Raw genomic sequence first — 20259 nt, forward strand, 5'->3', positions numbered from 1 at the left:
CGACTCTGTCAATCACCACATCCTTATCGGCAGACTCAACAGCCTTGGTTTCTCAAATGACTGCCTCGCCTGGTTCACCAACTACTTCTCTGATAGAGTTCAATGTGTCAAATCAGAGGGCCCGTTGTCCGTTCCTCAGGCAGTCTCTATGGGGGTGCCACAGGGTTCAATTCTCGAGCCGACTCTTTTCTCTGTATACATCAATGATGTCGCTCTTGCTGCTGGTGATTCTCTGATCCACCTCTACGCAGACGACACCATTCTGTATACTTCTGGCCCTTCTTTGGACACTGTGTTAACTAACCTGACAAGCTTCAATGCCATACAACTCGCCTCCAACTTCTCTTAAATGCAAGTAAAACTAAATGCATGGTCTTCAAGCGATTGCTGCCCGCATCTGCCTGCCAGTCCAGCATCACTACTCTGGACGGTTCTGACTTAGAATATGTGGACAACTACAAATACCTAGGTGTCTGGTTAGACTATAAACTCTCCTTCCAGACTCACATTAAGCATCTCCAATCCAAATTTAATCTAGAATCGGCTTCCTATTTCGCAACAAAGCATCCTTCACTCATGCTGCCAAAAATACCCTCATAAAACTGACTATCCTACCGATCCTTGACTTCGGCGATGTCATTTACAAAATAGCCTCCAACACTCTACACAGAAAATTGGATGCAGTCTATCACAGTGCCATCCAACGCCCCATATACTACCCACCACTGCGACCTGTATGCTCTCGTTGGCTGGTCCTTGCTTCATATTCGTCGCCAAACCCACTGGCTCCAGGTCATCTATAAGGCTTTGCTAGGTAAAGCCCCGCCTTATCTCAGCTCACTGGTCACCATAGCAACACCCACCCGTAGCACGCGCTCCAGCAGGTATATCTCACTGGTCACCCCCAAAGCCAATTCCTCATTTGGCCGCCTTTCCTTCCAGTTCTTTGCTGCCAATGACTGGAACGAATTGCAAAAATAACTGAAGCTGGAGACTCACATCTCCCTCTCTAACTTTAAGCCCATCCAACTACCTCATCCCCATATTGTTATATATTTTTTTTCTCCTTTGCACCCCAGTATCTCTACTTGCACATCTATCACTCCAGTGTTTAATTGTTAAATTTTAATTACTTTGCCACTACGGCCTATTTATTGCCTTACCTCACTAATCTTACCTCATTTGCACACACTGTATATAGACTTTTCTATTGTGTTATTGACTATGTGTTTGTTTATTCCATGTGTAACTCTGTGTTGTTGTTTGTGTCGCACTGCTTTGCTTTATCTTGGCCAGGTCGCAGTTGTAAATGAGAACTGTTCTCAACTGGCCTACCTGGTTAAATAAAGGTGAAATAAAATTAAAATAAACAAATAATTGCCTTCACTGCCATTCAGAATAGTGATTGAATAGTCAATAATAAAAAAAGACACCCATGTGGGTGCACACTCGGCAGTGGTGGAAAAAATTCCCAATTGTCATACTTGAGTAAAAGTAAAGATACCTTAATAGAAAGTTACTCAAGTAAAAGTGAAAGTCACCCAGTAAAATACTACTTGAGTAAAAGGCTAAAAGTATTTGGTTTTAAACATACTTAAGTATTAAAAGTAAATATAATTACTAAAATGTACTTAAGTAACAAAAGTAAACGTACAAGTATAAATCATTTAAAATTCCTTATATAAAGCAAACCAGATGGCACAATTGTCTTCTTGTTTTTTTACATTTACGGATAGTGTGGGGCACATTTCAACACTCAGACATTATTTACAAATGAAGCATTTGTGTTTAGTGAGTCCACCAGATAAGAGGCAGTAGGGATGACCAGGGATGTTCTCTTGAGTGTGTGAATTGAACCATTTTCCTGTCCTGCTAAGCATTCAAAATGTAACAAATACTTTTGGAGGTCAGGGAAAATGTATGGAGTAAAAAGGTACATCATTTTCTTAAGGAATGTAGTGAAGTAAAAGATGTAAAAAATATACAGATACTCCAAAAAAACTACTTAAGTAGTACTTTCAAGTATTTTTACTTAAGTACTTTACACCACTGCTAGTAAGGGGTTCTGAAAGGCACCCATGTGGGTGACCACTGAAAGTTGGCAAAGCCACTAGTAAGCGGTTCTAACAGACACCCACCATGGACACCCACTAGGTTAACCTCAGACTAACAGACACCCACCATGGATGCCCACTAGGTTTGCCTCAGACTAAAAGAAAAACCTACAACAACTTAGAATAGGGAGTCAAAAGAATATGGAGCAAAACAAACAACACTCAGGCTTCTTTCAAACTCTCTTAAATATCACCTGGGCTAGCACAGGTGAAACACCTTCCCACTAACAAGATGGACAAACCAGCACAGGTGTAACACATACTTACTAACGAGGTGACCCCAATCAGGGCACCCTAAGTGCTAACGAGCTACCTCAAAATATAAATGGAAAAATCAAAACCTGTAACAGTACAGTAGCTGGATATGAAAATTGCATGTACTTTCAGAATTGTTCGGCAAGCTACTCATAGGTGGGCTGCGAGCTACTGGTAGCTCACCATCGACCTGTTGGAGACCCCTGCCATGGAGAAGGGCTCCTGGCAACTAATCTAATAAGCCTTTGTTTAACATTACAAATAGGTGATCAATTACACAATGTTGAACATTGTGGTCTCTGGGAAGACATTCGAGTACAATGTGAAATACAATAGAGAATGAGTACAAGAAGTTGCTATTTTTGTGGAAAAAGAACAACAATATCTTTGCTAATTTCACTGTCACTGTCGTGTTAGTAGCTGGAACAAGCACATTTGTTTTCAGGCCAGATGAAACCCTAAATTCTGGCCTCCACTTTCACAGATGCCTCGTGTCTGATTGGATCATTCAAATCTACTGAAAGCATTGACAACCGCAGCATTAAAAAGAATAGCCCACAGAATTATGTTGCAGTGTATGAATGATGTTACCATGGTAACTCTGTAGCACTCTGTATGCTGTAAATCTCTACATGTAGATCTCCACAGTCTAGATTTTAGTTTAGGTTGTGAAATCTGTTATTGGATCACGGTGAAATAACTACGTGGACTTCAGGAATCATATTGGAATGCGGCAAACATGACAAAGTCAAAGCACAAAGTGTTATGCCTGACAATCAAGTCATGTCACAGTGAGTTTGACAATTTTATACAGAGTTAGAAGTGAAACACTGGCCAGGATATCTCTTCTACGTGGGATAAATAATTACATGACGCAGACTAAACAGAATTTGAGACAGTGGCTGTCAAGATATGCGCTTGCCTATGACAAATGATTTTCCCAAAGAACTGTCATTTGTCATTCACAGTGACAGCACAGAACAAAATGTTATGGCTCCACACAATTCATCTTTGTTTTTACTGTCAATGTCTTGGTGCTGATTCAAATCATTGTTATTAGAATCAGCTCTAGTGAGAGGATTGAAGCTCACTTCAGGCAAACTGGGAAACAAGAAAGCAATATTTGATTGAACAATATAAATCTTCTTTAGCTTTTTCCCAAAACTGACATCAAAGCGGGTTCTCATGGGACAAACTGATACACTGACAATTCTATATAAAGCCCACTGATATAACAAATTATTCCGTAAGCCGTTACTAAGGCATATGCTATCAACAAGCCAAAAGGAATACTCAATTAGTCATGAGTTGCATGTATTCGAATATAATCACAGCACATTTTCAATCCAGTACATTGTCTTCCACCATCAAAAGGTCATGGATATTAATTTGTGGGTACTTGGCGTATGGACTACGTTTGTGAAACTAATTAATTTGTCTTCCATCTTATGCTAGTACAGTAAGTAGATCAAGCTCAGACAAGCAAGACTGGCAGAAAGTGGAGTGTGATATTATTATCTTATCTGATTTTAAAGAGTGTTTACACTTGGCTGTGATATCGCTCAATATTTAATGAACATCCTTGTCTAAGTGAAATGCAAATGTGTTTTCTCTGTACAACGTGTTGCCAAGGTTTATAAAAATATTTCTCCAGTTGCCCCCAAACGCCATGGTAAATGTGTCCAATCTACCAGACACCTTACCTCCCTAGTGATACCTGAAACATGACAGACTGAGTGCCACTTCAAGTGAGACACATGGGGTAAAGTGGTCAAATGGGACATACAAAGCCCATCCACGCCAGCCCCTCCATCACCACCTCCAACATGAGGTCCTGGAGACAAACACCTGAAGAACGCTGTGGAATCCAGTTCCATAGGGAACGCTCCTCATCTCCAATATCTATCAACGCTCAGCAAACAATGTCTAATTCCAAACACCATGGTTACGTGTTTGCCCTTTGAGCACTCTTTTTGACACCTCCTTCGCCCTTCCCTCAAGTCATTGACTTTTCTGTGTGTCACTGGAAGCTTGTTACGATGAACTGTAGTGTCCATTTGAGAGGACTTAACAACCGAGCTGCCACTTCCCTGATCCTGTGTTTGGACAGGCTGACACACTTAGGGGATGAATGAGCTTTGTGCAAGACGGGTAAAGAATGTGAGCAGACACAGTTGACACTAATGGAAAGGTAAAGCTGGGACCTGGGGAGTTGGCTCAACAGCTGTTCTCTCCACAGGGTTTTACTTGGACAAGTGCAAATATTTGTTTTGAAAAGTATTTGTCTCTGAAGGGCATTCCAAAATGTTTCCTCTGGAGACGGAGATAGGAACATTGAATTTGAGTGGCACATGTCCCAAAACAAAAGCATTTTGGCTGAGAGAGTCATGGGGCCTTGTGACAGGCTAAATTATTTGGAAATCATCTGTTTCCACTGTGTCCTCACAGAGAGATAGAGATGCAAGGGAATTCTATCGCTAAATGTTCAGAAATAACATTGTAGATTGTTAAGTTGTTTCAGTGCTGCGCTGCGTGTGACCGTCATACAGTTACGTACACATGATCAATAATTTCTCACTTGTTGATTATAGGTTTCCACTTACTGCAGAACATAACAACTACAAGTCATCACACATGGTGCACTTACCTCACACAAGGTGGTCTCATTAGAGTTCATAACAAAAACATTGAAACATCAGTGAGAAACCACCACACAAACACTCATTTGGTGTGAGGGAGAGGGAGAAAGAGAGGGAGAGAAAGTTAAGCATCAACTCAGAGAGAGAAAGAGAGCGAGAGCGAGAGAGAGAGAGAGAGAGAGAGAGAGAGAGAGAGAGAGACTATTAGTAGACTCCAGCAGTGCCAGTGAGAGGAGAGGTCAACATGACATCAGTGCCAGTACTCATCTCTCTGTCCACTGTCTGTGGTCCAGCAGACAGACAGAAGCTGTCCCCCTACCACCCCTACCCCGGTGGGCACCATGCCAGGCTAGGGGGGCTTCAGATCCCCACAGTGGGACAAAGCCCTTTATCTGCCCCCTGGTACTGCCTCCACCACCTGGCCTGGTGTGGGCGTACCCCAACAGCAGAATGGTGTGGGCGTATACCGCTCATTAAAAATATTAATGCAAGTAGAAAACTGATTGTCTAGCTCATCCTCCTCTAGGCTGCTGATTGGCTAGCTCATCCTCCTCTAGGCTGCTGATTGGCTAGCTCATTCTCCTCAGGGAGATGACAACGTGTTCTATGAGGAAATCGCCAGCGTTTTTGAAACCGTCTGTTTGAGATGGTTTTTTTTAAAGTGCTTTTTTCTCCAATTTATGCTTCTGACAGAAATAAGAGTACAGGACGAGTCAACAACATTATGTAGATATGAGTTAACAGATAGGAGTTAATAGTGAGATTTTCACTGGGCCGTCAGCTACTTTAAAGTGTAAAAACAGGCATTGAGATTGTTGTTCAGTTGTTGTGATGCATTTGTACGGGTGTAGCTGTGAATTCATTTACTGTACATGGGGGGAATTTGTAATGACAGAGAGGATAGAATACAGCACCACCGTTCAAAACGATATGGCTTCGACCAAAAAACCCTTCTCTTTTTTAGACATAACACAAAGGAATTCCCGCTGGATGAGAATTGTACAGATTCAAAGTGGATTCTCTCAAGGTCAACAACAAACAATTATTGGAAACTGTACCCTTAGTTTTGCACAGGTTGGCACAGCAGGGTTAAAGTCTTTGAAATGACACAGCCTTTAAAATAAGATACATTTATTTCATTACTGTAGCTCAGTGTAAACACCTACACTGCCTGAACAACCAAACCCTGTTAGGGAATAATTACTGTAGCTCAGTGTAAACACCTACACTGCCTGAACAACCAAACCCTGTTAGGGAATAATTACTGTAGCTCAGTGTAAACACCTACACTGCCTGAACAACCAAACCCTGTTAGGGAATAATTACTGTAGCTCAGTGTAAACACCTACACTGCCTGAACAACCAAACCCTGTTAGGGAATAATTACTGTAGCTCAGTGTAAACACCTACACTGCCTGAACAACCAAACCCTGTTAGGGAATAATTACTGTAGCTCAGTGTAAACACCTACACTGCCTGAACAACCAAACCCTGTTAGGGAATAATTACTGTAGCTCAGTGTAAACACCTACACTGCCTGAACAACCAAACCCTGTTAGGGAATAATTACTGTAGCTCAGTGTAAACACCTACACTGCCTGAACAACCAAACCCTGTTAGGGAATAATTACTGTAGCTCAGTGTAAACACCTACACTGCCTGAACAACCAAACCCTGTTAGGGAATAATTACTGTAGCTCAGTGTAAACACCTACACTGCCTGAACAACCAAACCCTGTTAGGGAATAATTACTGTAGCTCAGTGTAAACACCTACACTGCCTGAACAACCAAACCCTGTTAGGGAATAATTACTGTAGCTCAGTGTAAACACCTACACTGCCTGAACAACCAAACCCTGTTAGGGAATAATTACTGTAGCTCAGTGTAAACACCTACACTGCCTGAACAACCAAACCCTGTTAGGGAATAATTACTGTAGCTCAGTGTAAACACCTACACTGCCTGAACAACCAAACCCTGTTAGGGAATAATTACTGTAGCTCAGTGTAAACACCTACACTGCCTGAACAACCAAACCCTGTTAGGGAATAATTACTGTAGCTCAGTGTAAACACCTACACTGCCTGAACAACCAAACCCTGTTAGGGAATAATTACTGTAGCTCAGTGTAAACACCTACACTGCCTGAACAACCAAACCCTGTTAGGGAATAATTACTGTAGCTCAGTGTAAACACCTACACTGCCTGAACAACCAAACCCTGTTAGGGAATAATTACTGTAGCTCAGTGTAAACACCTACACTGCCTGAACAACCAAACCCTGTTAGGGAATAATTACTGTAGCTCAGTGTAAACACCTACACTGCCTGAACAACCAAACCCTGTTAGGGAATAATTACTGTAGCTCAGTGTAAACACCTACACTGCCTGAACAACCAAACCCTGTTAGGGAATAATTACTGTAGCTCAGTGTAAACACCTACACTGCCTGAACAACCAAACCCTGTTAGGGAATAATTACTGTAGCTCAGTGTAAACACCTACACTGCCTGAACAACCAAACCCTGTTAGGGAATAATGACTTCTAATCAAAAGCCAACAACGTCTTAGATCTCCATGAAACTAGAACCACAGAGCCGATCATGCAAAATAGAGTTTAATTGAAAAGAGATGTCCCGGTTTGATTAAAGTTGAATAAAACAAATTAAATATGTGTAAGTGAACATTTTGTCTGTTTACGTGTTGCTTTTCCTGGATTACATCTCTCAAGTGGAAGGTATTTTAGATAAACAAACCATGCAATGCCTGTTAAACGACAATTCGGAGTATTTGGCACATGCTGTGTGTGTGTGTGTGTGTGTGTGTGTGTGTGTGTGTGTGTGTGTGTGTGTGTGTGTGTGTGTGTGTGTGTGTGTGTGTGTGTGTGTGTGTGTGTGTGTGTGTGTGTGTGTGTGTGTGGTGCACGCGCATGTGATCCAACCTGTATCCACACTGGCTCTAGGGTTGGTCCAGGGGAGGTCAAGTTCTCCAGTTGGCCTGTCCTCTCATAGGTGAACACCGTCCCCGCTGCCTTGTATTCCCCATTCCATTGGATAGTCCAACCGCCATTCAGGAAGTACTTGCCGGGGTCGTCACTCCGGAGAGCCAAGAAATTCCCAGCCTCAGCCACCTCCTCGATGCGAATGTCCCGAGCCCCCTCTGGAATCAGCCCAATGTCCACATACCCTGGGAGACAGAAAGGGTCCAGTCAAGACGGGCTGTTCAACTTCCATCTCTACTACCCTCAGTACACTTCTACTGAAACTTTACTTTTCTCCTTTTCAATTTGACCTAGTTTATTGTCTTGTAATCCACCCAGCTTGATACCTTCTTAATACCTCCACAAAAAGTGACTGATGTCAGACTTGTGCTTTGAAGTCTATGGGAATATAATGGGAATATAATACTGTACCACCAAACACAGATGCAGTACATGACCTAGTTCACATTCAAACTGACAGCTCAAACCAAGCTATGGGACGCTGACAACAATACCCAGTGTACAGTACACTGTCTATCACTTTAAAACCTGTTTCAGAGTCAGTCTGAATGTTTATCTCATAATGGTTAAGGTTTTGATTGGGGTGAGGAGAGCTGATTTTGTACGTTTGCCCACTGATAAAGAAATGATTAGTCTATAATTTTAATGGTAGGTTTATTTGAACAGTGAGACAGAATAACAAAAAAATCTAGAAAAACACGTCAAAAATGTTATAAATTGATTTGCATTTTAACGAGGGAAATAAGTATTTGACCCCTCTGCAAAACATGACTTAGTACTTGGTGGCAAAACCCTTGTTGGCAATCAAAGAGGTCAGACGTTTCTTGTAGTTGGCCACCAGGTTTGCACACATCTCAGGAGGGATTTTGTCCCACTCCTCTTTGCAGATCTTCTCCAAGTCATTAAGGTTTCGAGGTTGATGTTTGGTAACTCAAACCTTCAGCTCCCTCCACAGATTTTCTATGGGATTAAGGTCTGGAGACTGGCTAGGCCACTCAAGGACCTTAATGTGCTTCTTCTGAAGCCACTCCTTTGTTGCCTTGGCCGTGTGTTTTGGGTCATTGTCATGCTGGAATACCCATTCACGACCCATTTTCAATGCCCTGGCGGAGGGAAGGAGGTTCCCACCCAAGATTTGACGGTACATGGCCCCGTTGTCCCGTCCCCTTAGCAGAAAAACACCACCAAAGCGTAATGTTTCCACCTCCATGTTTGACGTTGGGGATGGTGTTCTTGGGGTCATAGGCAGCATTCCTCCTCCTCCAAACACGGCGAGTTGAGTTGATGCCAAAGAGCTCCATTTTGGTCTCATCTGACCACAACACTTTCACCCAGTTGTCCTCTGAATCATTCAGATGTTCATTGGCAAACTTCAGACGGGCATGTATATGTGCTTTCTTGAGCAGGGGGACCTTGCGGGCGCTGCAGGATTTCAGTCCTTCACGGCGTAGTGTGTTACCAATTGTTTTCTTGGTGACTATGGTCCCAGCTGCCTTGAGATCATTAACAAGATCCTCCCGTGTAGTTCTGGGCTGATTCCTCACCGTTCTCATAATCATTGCAACTCCACGAGGTGAGATCTTGCATGGAGCCCCAGGCCGAGAGAGATTGACAGTTCTTTTGTGTTTCTTCCATTTGCGAATAATCGCACCAACTGTTGTCACCTTCTTAGCCTGTTAGGGCTAGGGGGCAGCATTGACACGGCTGGATAAAAAACATACCCGATTTAATCTGGTTACCACTCCTACTCAGTAACTAGAATATGCATATACTTATTACATATGGATAGAAAACACCCTAAATTTTCTAAAACTGTTTGAATGGTGTCTGTGAGTATAACAGAACTCAAATGGCAGGTCAAAACCTGAGAGATTCCTTTACAGGAAGTGGCCTGTCTGACCATTTCTGGAACTTCTTTGCCATCTCTATCATTTACTAAGGATCTCTGCTCTAACGTGACACTTCCCACGTCGTCCATAGGCTCTCATAGCCCGGGAAAAAAGAGAATGTCGTCATTCCAGCCCCAGGCTGAAACACATTATCGCCTTTCTCAAGTGGCCCATCAAGAGACACTAGCTTATGCGCGTGACCCCGACCGCCCCCGCCTTTGGGATTTTTTCCTCTGTTTGCCGAAAAGGAGATTCCCTGTCGGAATTTTACCGCTTTTCTACGAGAAAAATGACGTAAAAATTGATTTTAAACAGCGGTTGACATGCTTCGACGTACGGCAATTGAATACTTTGAATTTTATTGTCAGGAATTGCGCCAAGCGCGCGACACTTCTTTACTATTTCGGATAGTGTCTGGAACGCACGAACAAAACGCCGCTATTCGGATATAACGATGGATTATTTTGGACCAAACCAACATTTGTTATTGAAGTAGACGTCCTGGGTGTGCATTCTGACGAAGACAACAAAAGGTAATGACATTTTTATAATAGTAAATATGATTATGGTGAGTGCTAAACTTGCCGGGTGTCTAAATAGCGAGCCCGTGATGCCTGGGCTATATACTTAGAATATTGCAAAATGTGCTTTCACCAAAAAGCTATTTTAAAATCGGACATATCGAGTGCATAGAGGAGGTCTGTATCTATAATTCTTAAAATAATTGTTATGCTTTTTGTGAACGTTTATCGTGAGTAATTTAGTAAAATGTTAGCGAATTCCCCGTAAGTTTGCGGGGGGTATGCTAGTTCTGAACGTCACATGCTAATGTAAAAAGCTGGTTTTTGATATAAATATGAACTTGATTGAACAAAACATGCATGTATTGTATAACATAATGTCCTAGGGTTGTCATCTGATGAAGATCATCAAAGGTGAGTGCTGCATTTAGCTGTCTTCTGGGTTTTGGTGACATTATATGCTGGCTTGAAAAATGGGTGTCTGATTATTTCTGGCTTGGTACTCTGCTGACATAATCTAATGTTTTGCTTTCGTTGTAAAGCCTTTTTGAAATCGGACAGTGTGGTTAGATTAACGAGAGTCTTATCTTTAAATGGCTGTAAAATAGTCATATGTTTGAGAAATTGAAGTAATAGGATTTTGAAGATTTTGAAAATCGCGCCACAGGCTGGCAGTGGATGTTACGTAGGTGGGACGAATTCGTCCCGCCGGTCCCACAAGCTGCTTGGCGATGGTCTTGTAGCCCATTCCAGCCTTGTGTAGGTCTACAATCTTGTCCCTGACATCCTTGGAGAGCTCTTTGGTCTTGGTCATGGTGGAGAGTTTGGAATCTGATTGATTGATTGCTTCTGTGGACAGGTTTCTTTTATACAGGTAACAAACTGAGATTAGGAGCACTCCCTTTAAGAGTGCGCTCCTAATCTCAGCTCGTTACCTATATAAAAGACACCTGGGAGCCAGAATTCTTTCTGATTGAGAGGGGGTCAAATACTTATTTCCCTCATTAAAATGCAAATCAATTTATAACAGTTTTGACATGCGTTTTTCTGGATTCTTTTGTTGTTATTCTGTCTCTCACTGTTCAAATAAACCTACCATTAAAATGATAGACTGATAATTTCTTTGTCAGTGGGCAAACGTACAAAATCAGCACGGGATCAAATACGTTTTTCCCTCACTGTATATCAGTAGACGTTCTCCAGTGATTTTTTTAAAATACTTTCACTGTAGAAAAGGTGGTATCTCAAGTATAAATACAGTAAAGTAAACACCAAAGGGTAAAATGTGCTATGTCACGGCATACAGAACCTTGACCACCTATTGGGATGTGGCTTTTGTTAAGTAAATCAGGAGTTAAATGAGGTGAAAAAGGAGACTGGAGGGCCACTTTAAGTGCAGAGAGTAGCATACCAAGCCCTTCGCTCTCCTTAAAGGTCTTCTTCACAGTCTCACAAGTAGACCCGTTGCCATGGCAAACCCCACAGCGATCCTCCACCGCGTTGGAGTCAATCTCATAGTCACACCCCACATTCTGAAAAGATCAAAACAAAGCAAGAACCTGCCGATTCATACTACATAACGATGGAACTGACAGCAGAGAAGATTGACAGGCCTTCCGCAGAGAATTAAGGATAACCTAAAATGGATGCCACGCATTACACTGTATGGTGTCCATTTTAGGACATCAGTACGTGTTTGGGTTCAATCTTCAGGGTTCAACGGAATCACATTAAGATAGTTTGAGGACAAAATAATGTGCTTGCACTGAAACAAAAGTATCCATCAATACGTCCACTTTGCAGCAAAATATTCACAATTGGTCTTTTTAAAAAAAATACTCATAGTGAGTACTATAATAATGTTGTGAAAATAATGTGGACAAAATGAACATTTATAAGAGAAACTTTCTATATTCAAATTCACAGTTCTGCAAGATAATCATCTCCCCATTTACTCTGTAAAGTCCCTGAGATAATGAAAAATGAGTGTTGTCTGAGGTGATGCAGAAAATGAACAACAAACAAAGAAAAAATGCTAAGGTAGCAATAAGCAATGAGCACAAGGCAGGACAATCTCCTGTAGCGTGATAGGACTCAGGAATTAGCATTTGATAACTGGGGTTATCACAACCACATGTGTCCCCACTACATCTAGTCACCAAATTATCCATCTACTATACCTATGTTATTTGGAAAGAATATGGACAAAATGAAAACTTATCAGAGAAACGTTCTATATTCAAATTCTCAGTTGGATCCTAACATCAATATTTGACTGGTTTATAAACAGACTAAATATTTAACTGCTTTCAGCCAAAACCAATTAAACAAAGCCAGCATTTAAAAAGAACGTCTCAACTGGGGTCACGACAACAAAATGTGATCCTCGCCCAATGAAGTCATCCAAATTCGTTTCTACGTCCAGTCAGAGCATAGAGCCCAGTCTGAAAGTTTGGATGAAGATATTGGACAAGAGTGAGACTATTTTGGGAGATAATGACTTTATCCATCAATACGTCCACCTTGCAAGTCAAATATTAACGTGTATTTTCCAAAATTAAGCATAGTATGTACTATAATAACGTTGTGTGGAAAGAATGTGGTCAAAATAAAAAATGGAGATCATGAAAAATGATTGTTGTCTGAGGTGATGCAGAAAACTAATGTCACCTGTCTGACACGTAAAAATTAAAAGTGAGGGAAACTTTTGAGCACAAGGCTCTATGATCTCCTGTAGAGTGACAGGACTCAGGAATGAGCATTTGTCAACAGAGGAATAGTTCACCTTAAAAACAATGTTTGACAAACATTTCCATAGCTCAAACGTGATCTACGTGTCATTTGTTGTGTATCATAGGAGGTTAGTGGTACCTTAATTGGGGGAGGACGGGCTCGTGGTAATGGCTGGAGCAGAATTGGTGGAATGGTATGAAATCCACCAAACACATGGTTTCCATGTGTTTGATGCCATTCCATTTGCTCCGTTCCAGACGTTATTATGAGCCTTCCTCCCCTCAGCAGCCTCCACTGTGTATACTGTGAAACATAGAGGTTCCAATAGCTCAGGGGTGTCAAACTCATTCCATGGAGGGCTTAGTGTCTGCGGGTTTTTGGTTTTCCCTTTCAATTAGGAACTAGACAAACAGCTGAGGGGAGTTCTTTACTAATCAGTGACCTTAACTCATCAATAAAGTACAAGGGAGGAGCGAAAACCCGCAGATACTCGGCCCTCTGTGGAATGAGTTTGACGAATGTGCAATTGCTCATTGTTTCAGTAGCTTCGGTGAAACTGAGCCCTGCTGATTTATCCTGTTGCATATAGCCTAGCCAGATCTTTACAACAGATGGTGTGGAACGGAGCTAAACTTCAGATGACTTTGTGCTGTATGAAAACATCGGACAAACTTTGTTTTAGTGTGAACTATCCCTCTGGAGTGATGATTCACAAATGAAACTATCCCTTTAACCTGAGGTGATCCTTCCCTTTAACCTCAGTGGCATTGTGAACTCTAAATCCCTCATCTTCCAGTCCTTAGATAATGAGCACGTTCCTCTGCTCAGGTGTTGCTGATGCCTGCCAGGTCTTACGATGCCTGGATAGGTATTTTACGTATCAGTTAACCACATCACATGTTAATTAAAGCAATCTGGTGTCCAACGGCACAGTCGTTGACATGGCACGCAATCATTGGTTGATGTATGCAACGTCTGAGCAGGGGAACACGACCCATGTCTTGGACATGAGTGGAAACCATGGAAACCAAAGACCAGGGTCACACTGTTGGTCTTGTTTGAAGATGTAAATGAAACAACAAGATAAAAGGCTAAAATCATAGATTCTAACATTAATATTTGACTGGCTTATAAACAGTCTAAATATTTAACTGCTTTCAGCCAAAACCAATTAAACAAAGCCAGCTTTTAAACAGAATGGCTCAACTGGGGTCACGACAACAAAATGCGTCCCCACTACAGTACATCAATTCATCAAACGATGCATCCCGGGTAAAATGTATCATTATTCTCTTGGTCCAATCAGACCTTAGAGCACAGTGTGACATTTTGGATGAAGATATTGGACAACAGTAAGACTGTATTATGCAAGATAATGACTTACTCGAACAGCACACTCATTTTCATTCAGAATGTAAAAACGTCCCAACATGATTCTGCCAAGAAAACAAGCAGCAGCCTGACTAAACAAAGTGCATTTCAAATGACATCCCTGAACACAATGTTGAGACCAGGAGAAGCGCGTCAACAAGGGGAGCTTAAAAAATAAAGTTTACTCAGCTTAGACTTTATGAGGGAATGGTAATTTGAGTAGAGAGAGAGAGAGAAGAAGAGAGATTTCTGGGGACAAGGTTGCCGCTACCTTGCAGATGCCGTTAACACACATGTCTCGGCTCAAGCTGCCCTCGTAGCACTGGGTCCCGTCAATGACAGCGTCCAGCATCTTCTCTGAGAAGTACTCGTTCAGAGGGCGGCAGTGCAGCTCGCAGGGGTTCACTGGCAAACACAAACAGGTTAGGTGTCACCTTACTTTAGGGACAAGGTATCACTTTGCTTTAGGGCTGTATCTGGCATTAAGACAACCAAAGCTGTCCTAAGCATGACCATAACATGACCAAGCAGCATTATGTCATTTGTTACTGTATGTAATCAGTTGGGTAACGGTTAGCACGTCAGTTGGGTAACGGTTAGCTTGTCAGTTGGGTAACGGTTAGCTTGTCAGTTGGGTAACGGTTAGCGTGTCAGTTGGGTAACGGTTAGCTTGTCAGTTGGGTAACGGTTAGCTTGTCAGTTGGGTAACGGTTAGCTTGTCAGTTGGGTAACGGTTAGCTTGTCAGTTGGGTAACGGTTAGCTTGTCAGTTGGGTAACAGTTAGCTTGTCAGTTGGGTAACAGTTAGCTTGTCAGTTGGGTAACGGTTAGCTTGTCAGTTGGGTAACGGTTAGCTTGTCAGTTGGGTAACAGTTAGCTTGTCAGTTGGGTAATGGTTAGCTTGTCAGTTGGGTAACGGTTAGCTTGTCAGTTGGGTAACGGTTAGCTTGTCAGTTGGGTAACGGTTAGCTTGTCAGTTGGGTAACGGTTAGCTTGTCAGTTGGGTAACGGTTAGCTTGTCAGTTGGGTAACAGTTAGCTTGTCAGTTGGGTAACAGTTAGCTTGTCAGTTGGGTAACGGTTAGCTTGTCAGTTGGGTAACGGTTAGCTTGTCAGTTGGGTAATAGTTAGCTTGTCAGTTGGGTAACGGTTAGCTTGTCAGTTGGGTAACGGTTAGCTTGTCAGATGGGTAACAGTTAGCTTGTCAGTTGGGTAACGGTTAGCTTGTCAGTTGGGTAACGGTTAGCTTGTCAGTTGGGTAACGGTTAGCTTGTCAGTTGGGTAACAGTTAACTTGTCAGTTGGGTAACAGTTAGCTTGTCAGTTGGGTAATAGTTAGCTTGTCAGTTAGGTCATAGTTAGTATTACAGCCTTATTCTATAATTGATTGTTTTTTCCCCTCAAGTAAATAAGGCATTCCCGCGAAAAAGGTATACAGGTAATTCCACTGTACCTTTTTTATATTTTTTGGAGCCTTCTTAAATCTCACAGATATAGGACAGGCACATCAAAAATACTTTCTTTTGATTTCATTTTTGGGACAAACTCAATGTTATACAGTGCTTTCAGAAAGTATTCAGACCCCATGACTTCTTCCACATTTTGTTACGTCACAGCCTTATTCTAAAATGGATTAAATAGTTTTTTCCTTCATCAATCTATACACAATACCCCATAATGACAAAGCAAAAACAGTTTTTTACACATTTTACTAATTTACAAGAACAACTAAAAACTTGTGACGTATTTATCATTAATGTGATGCCATGCTATTTATCGAATCATTAACTATGTTTATAATTACACTAATAAACTAATCCTGTAACCATTAACTCAGTAACCTTGGGCACCACAGGAAAAGTTTGTTTAATGAGTTACCGTTTCCCAAATTCACTCAAAGATTATCAGACTATCGATTTCATAGCAGTCACTAACTAATTAATTTCCTCAGTCTCATTCTGAACGTCGCATAATTCACAAATCTGCACAAACCGGGTCTCACTAAATCATTCCGTACTGCACAAATTGAGTTGATCATTTATTTACTAACAAGCTAAATGATAACATAAGATACACATAGACAAACAGTCTAGATTATTGGTTAGAACTTAATACAATGGCAACAGGTCCCTAGCGGACCAACACAATATGACACGTGTTACACAAGATAGAGATTTAAAGAAAAAGAGAGAGAGAAAGTGCACGAGATAAAAGCACACTTGGATACATTTGTAAACTATGCTTAGTTTAACCCTGACACCTTGCCCCGAACTACTGCTCTTATGGGTCAGAATTATAATGCATGCATTTACATGTTGAAAGTCTCCGTTGGGTATCTCTTCGTGGGCCGAGTTCCGCTTAGTGGGATAGGTTTGGCCAACGCTGTCACGTCCTGACCAGCAGAGGGAGTAAGTGTATAAGTTTTGGTCAGGGCGTGGCAGAGGGAGTTGTGTTTTGTATGTGTGTCTATGTTCTGTCTAGGTTGGGTTGTTCTATGTATAGTTAATTGGGGTGGACTCCCAATTGAAGGCAGGTGTGTTGTGTTGCCTTTGATTGGGAGTCCTATATTAGTAGGGTGTGTTTGTCTGTGTGTTTGTGAGCACTGCTTGTTTAGCCTGCCACACTGTTCGTGTCGTGAGTATCGTTTATTTTCCTGTGGATGCTTTGAGTATTTCATTAAAAGAATGAGTATCCACATACCCGCTGCAGTTTGGTCAATTCAACACGGCAACTTTTGTGACAGACGCCCTGATCTTTCGATGGCCGCGTCTCCTTTGTTAGCGGGTGTATGTCTCTGATAGTCCACATGATGTCACAATGTCCTTTCTCTTGGTTGTCTGATTCCTTGCACTCGTTCTGTGAGAGTGGTCTTCTTAGGAGGCTAATCAGCCGTGTCGACGCTCCCAGCTTGGGTCGGAGGGCCGTGTACACAACCGATGACTTGAAGAGAATAACCGGTTGGTCCTTCTTGAATTCACCTTCTTAGATACAGTACTCAATCGTAGTATTGATTGTTAAGAGGTTTCTTTTTCCTCTTCCTCGTGTTGTGTTTCGGGATCACGACTAGGGGTCACGACTCGGGGTCACAACTAGGGGTCACAACTAGTCATAGACCTCAGATTGCACGCTCTCTGGGTTCCTTGGGGCGTATCTAGTTACAAGGCAAGGTATTAGAACTTACTATGATCTCGTTTAGACAACTAGATTAACAGTTCATCGTTACAAAAACATTATCTTTGATCTGGATATTTTCTACACAACGCACAGTATGTAAACATCATGTATATATTATGAAAACTCTTAAAGTTAACGTTTTCGTTATAAAGTTGTCATTTAATGACTTCACAAAAATCGATATTCATTCTCATATTCCATCTATCATTGTTACCACCATTTTGGCTGATGAAATATAATGTCCAATAAGTCAATTTATTGCATGTTACAGTTCTGAGGTAGATTGTTCATAAGGCCCACATAGACATTCCAGTCCCAAACATTAAAAGAAAAAGGATTAATCTGCTTTTAGGGCCAGGGGGCAGTATTTTCACGGCCGGATGAAAAATGTCCCCAATTTAAACAGGTTACTACTCTGGCCCAGAAAATAGAACATGCATATTATTAGTAGATTTGGATAGAAAACACTCTGAAGTTTCTAAAACTGTTTGAATGGTGTCTGTGAGTATAACAGAACTCATATGGCAGGCAAAAACCTGACAAAAATTGAACCAGGAAGTGGGAGAAATGAGAATTGTAGTTCTTCTTTTGAATCCCTTGAGAAACTACAGTGACATAGGGTTCACGTTGCACTTCCTAAGGCTTCCATTGGCTGTCAACAATCTTTAGAAACTGGTTTCATCCGTCTCCTGTTACCGGGCAGAAAATTGTGGCTCAGTCAATCAGTGGCCAGTCTGAGGACAGGTGTCTCGTGAGCTCGCTGTTCGTTCTTTTTCTTCTGGGATGAATACCTATTGTCCGGTTGGAAAATGATTGCAATTTTACGTTACAAAATACCCTAAAGATTGATTGTAAACATCGTTTGACATTTTTCTACAAACGGTAATGGAACTTTTTAACTTTTCGTCTATGGATTTGCGCCCACGCCTCATGGCATTGTAATAGTGTTCTGGATGGGCCAACAAAACGGAGGTATTTGGACATAAATGATGGACTTTGCAGAACAAACGAACATTTCTTGTGGAAGTGGGAGTCCTTCCGAGTGCATTCCGCCGAAGATCAGCAAAAGGTAAGAAAGTATTTTGAACATAATTTAGAGATTTGTCGACGCCGTGGTTGTAGGCTAACTGTATAGCTTAGCATTGAAGGCTAAGTTCTGTACTCAGAATATTGAACAATGTGCTTTCTCCATAAAGTTATTTTGAAATCTGACAAAGCGGTTGCATAAAGGAGTAGATTATCTATAAATCTTTAAATAATTGTTATAAAGTTTGTCAATGTTTATGATGAGTATTTCTGTAAATTGATGTGCCCATTCACCGGAAGTTATGGGGAGAATACATTTTCTGAACGTCACGCGCCAATGTAAAATGGGGTTTTGGATATAAATATGAACTTGATCTAACAAAAAATGCATGTATTGTCTAACATGATGTCCTAGGAGTGTCATCTGATGAAGATTGTCAAAGGTTAGTGCTTAATTTTAGCTGTATATCTGATTTTGTGACGGCTATCCGTGCTTGGAAAATGGCTGTGTTTTTTTTTTGTTGCTAAGGTGCTATCCTAAAATAATCTAATGTTTTGCTTTCACCGTAAAGCCTTTTTGAAATCTGACAATGTGGTTGGATTAACGAGAAGATTATCTTTAAAATGCCGTATAATACTTGAATTTTAATTTGGAGATTTTTGTGTTTTGAATTTCGCGCCATGCTATTTCACTGGTTGTTGTCCAACCAATCCCGTTAACTGGATTTTATCTCGAAGGGGTCCTCAAGAGGTGATCTAAAATGGGTGTGAGGTATCATAAACCCCCCCATCAATCCCTCTATACCTCCCCCCTCTGCGGGAGGCAGAGATATCTCTGTAGAACCGTGATCCACTGTAACCTGATCCTCACAGTGCAGTCATGACAAAACTGAAATATTACATTTACATAAGTATTCAGACCCTTTACTCAGTACTATATTGAAGCACCTTTGGCAGCGATTACAGCATCAAGTCTTCTTCGGTATGACGCTACAAGCTTGGCACACCTGTATTTGGGGAGTTTCTCCCATTCTTCTCTGCAGTTCCCCTCAAGCTCTGTCAGGTTGGATGGGGGAACATTGCTACGCACAGCTATTTTCAGGTCTCTCCAGAGATGTTCGATCTGGTTCAGGGCCGGGCTCTTGCTGGGCAACTCAAGGACACTCAGAGACTTGTCCCAAAGCCACTCATGCGTTGTCTTGGCTGTGTGCTTAGGGTCGTTGTCCTGTTGGAAAGTGAACCTTCGCCCCAGTCTGAGGTCCTGAGCGCTCTGGAGCAGGTTCTCATCAAGGATCTTTCTGTACTTTTCTCTGTTCATCTTTGCCTTGATTCCTACTAGTCTCCCAGTCCTTGCCACTGAAAAACTTCCCCACAGCATGATGCTGCCACCACCATGCTTCACCGTAGAGATGGTGCCAGGTGAGGAGTGGCTTCTGTCTGGCCACTCTACCATAAAGGCCTGATTGATGGAGTGCTGCAGAGATAGTTGTCCTTCTGGAAGGTTCTTCCATCTCCACAGAGGAACTCTAGAGCTCT

At 41.7% G+C, this 20259-nt stretch overlaps 1 protein-coding gene across 1 annotated transcript in view; it reads right to left on the bottom strand.

Annotated features, from left to right (window-relative positions):
• The window catches only part of LOC106592618 (A disintegrin and metalloproteinase with thrombospondin motifs 7), a 168529-nt gene that overhangs the window by 68058 nt on the left and 80212 nt on the right, over positions 1-20259 (bottom strand). Inside the window, exons 13-15 of the mRNA XM_082969738.1 lie at positions 14798-14931; positions 11834-11954; positions 7953-8197 (exon numbers count right to left, since the gene is read on the bottom strand). Of these exons, the coding sequence (XP_082825864.1) occupies positions 7953-8197; positions 11834-11954; positions 14798-14931 (500 nt within the window). The remainder of the gene's footprint in view (positions 1-7952; positions 8198-11833; positions 11955-14797; positions 14932-20259) is intronic.

Source organism: Salmo salar, chromosome 26 (assembly GCF_965601325.2).
Source record: "Salmo salar chromosome 26, fSalSal1, whole genome shotgun sequence".
Classification (NCBI taxonomy): Eukaryota; Metazoa; Chordata; class Actinopteri; order Salmoniformes; family Salmonidae; genus Salmo; species Salmo salar.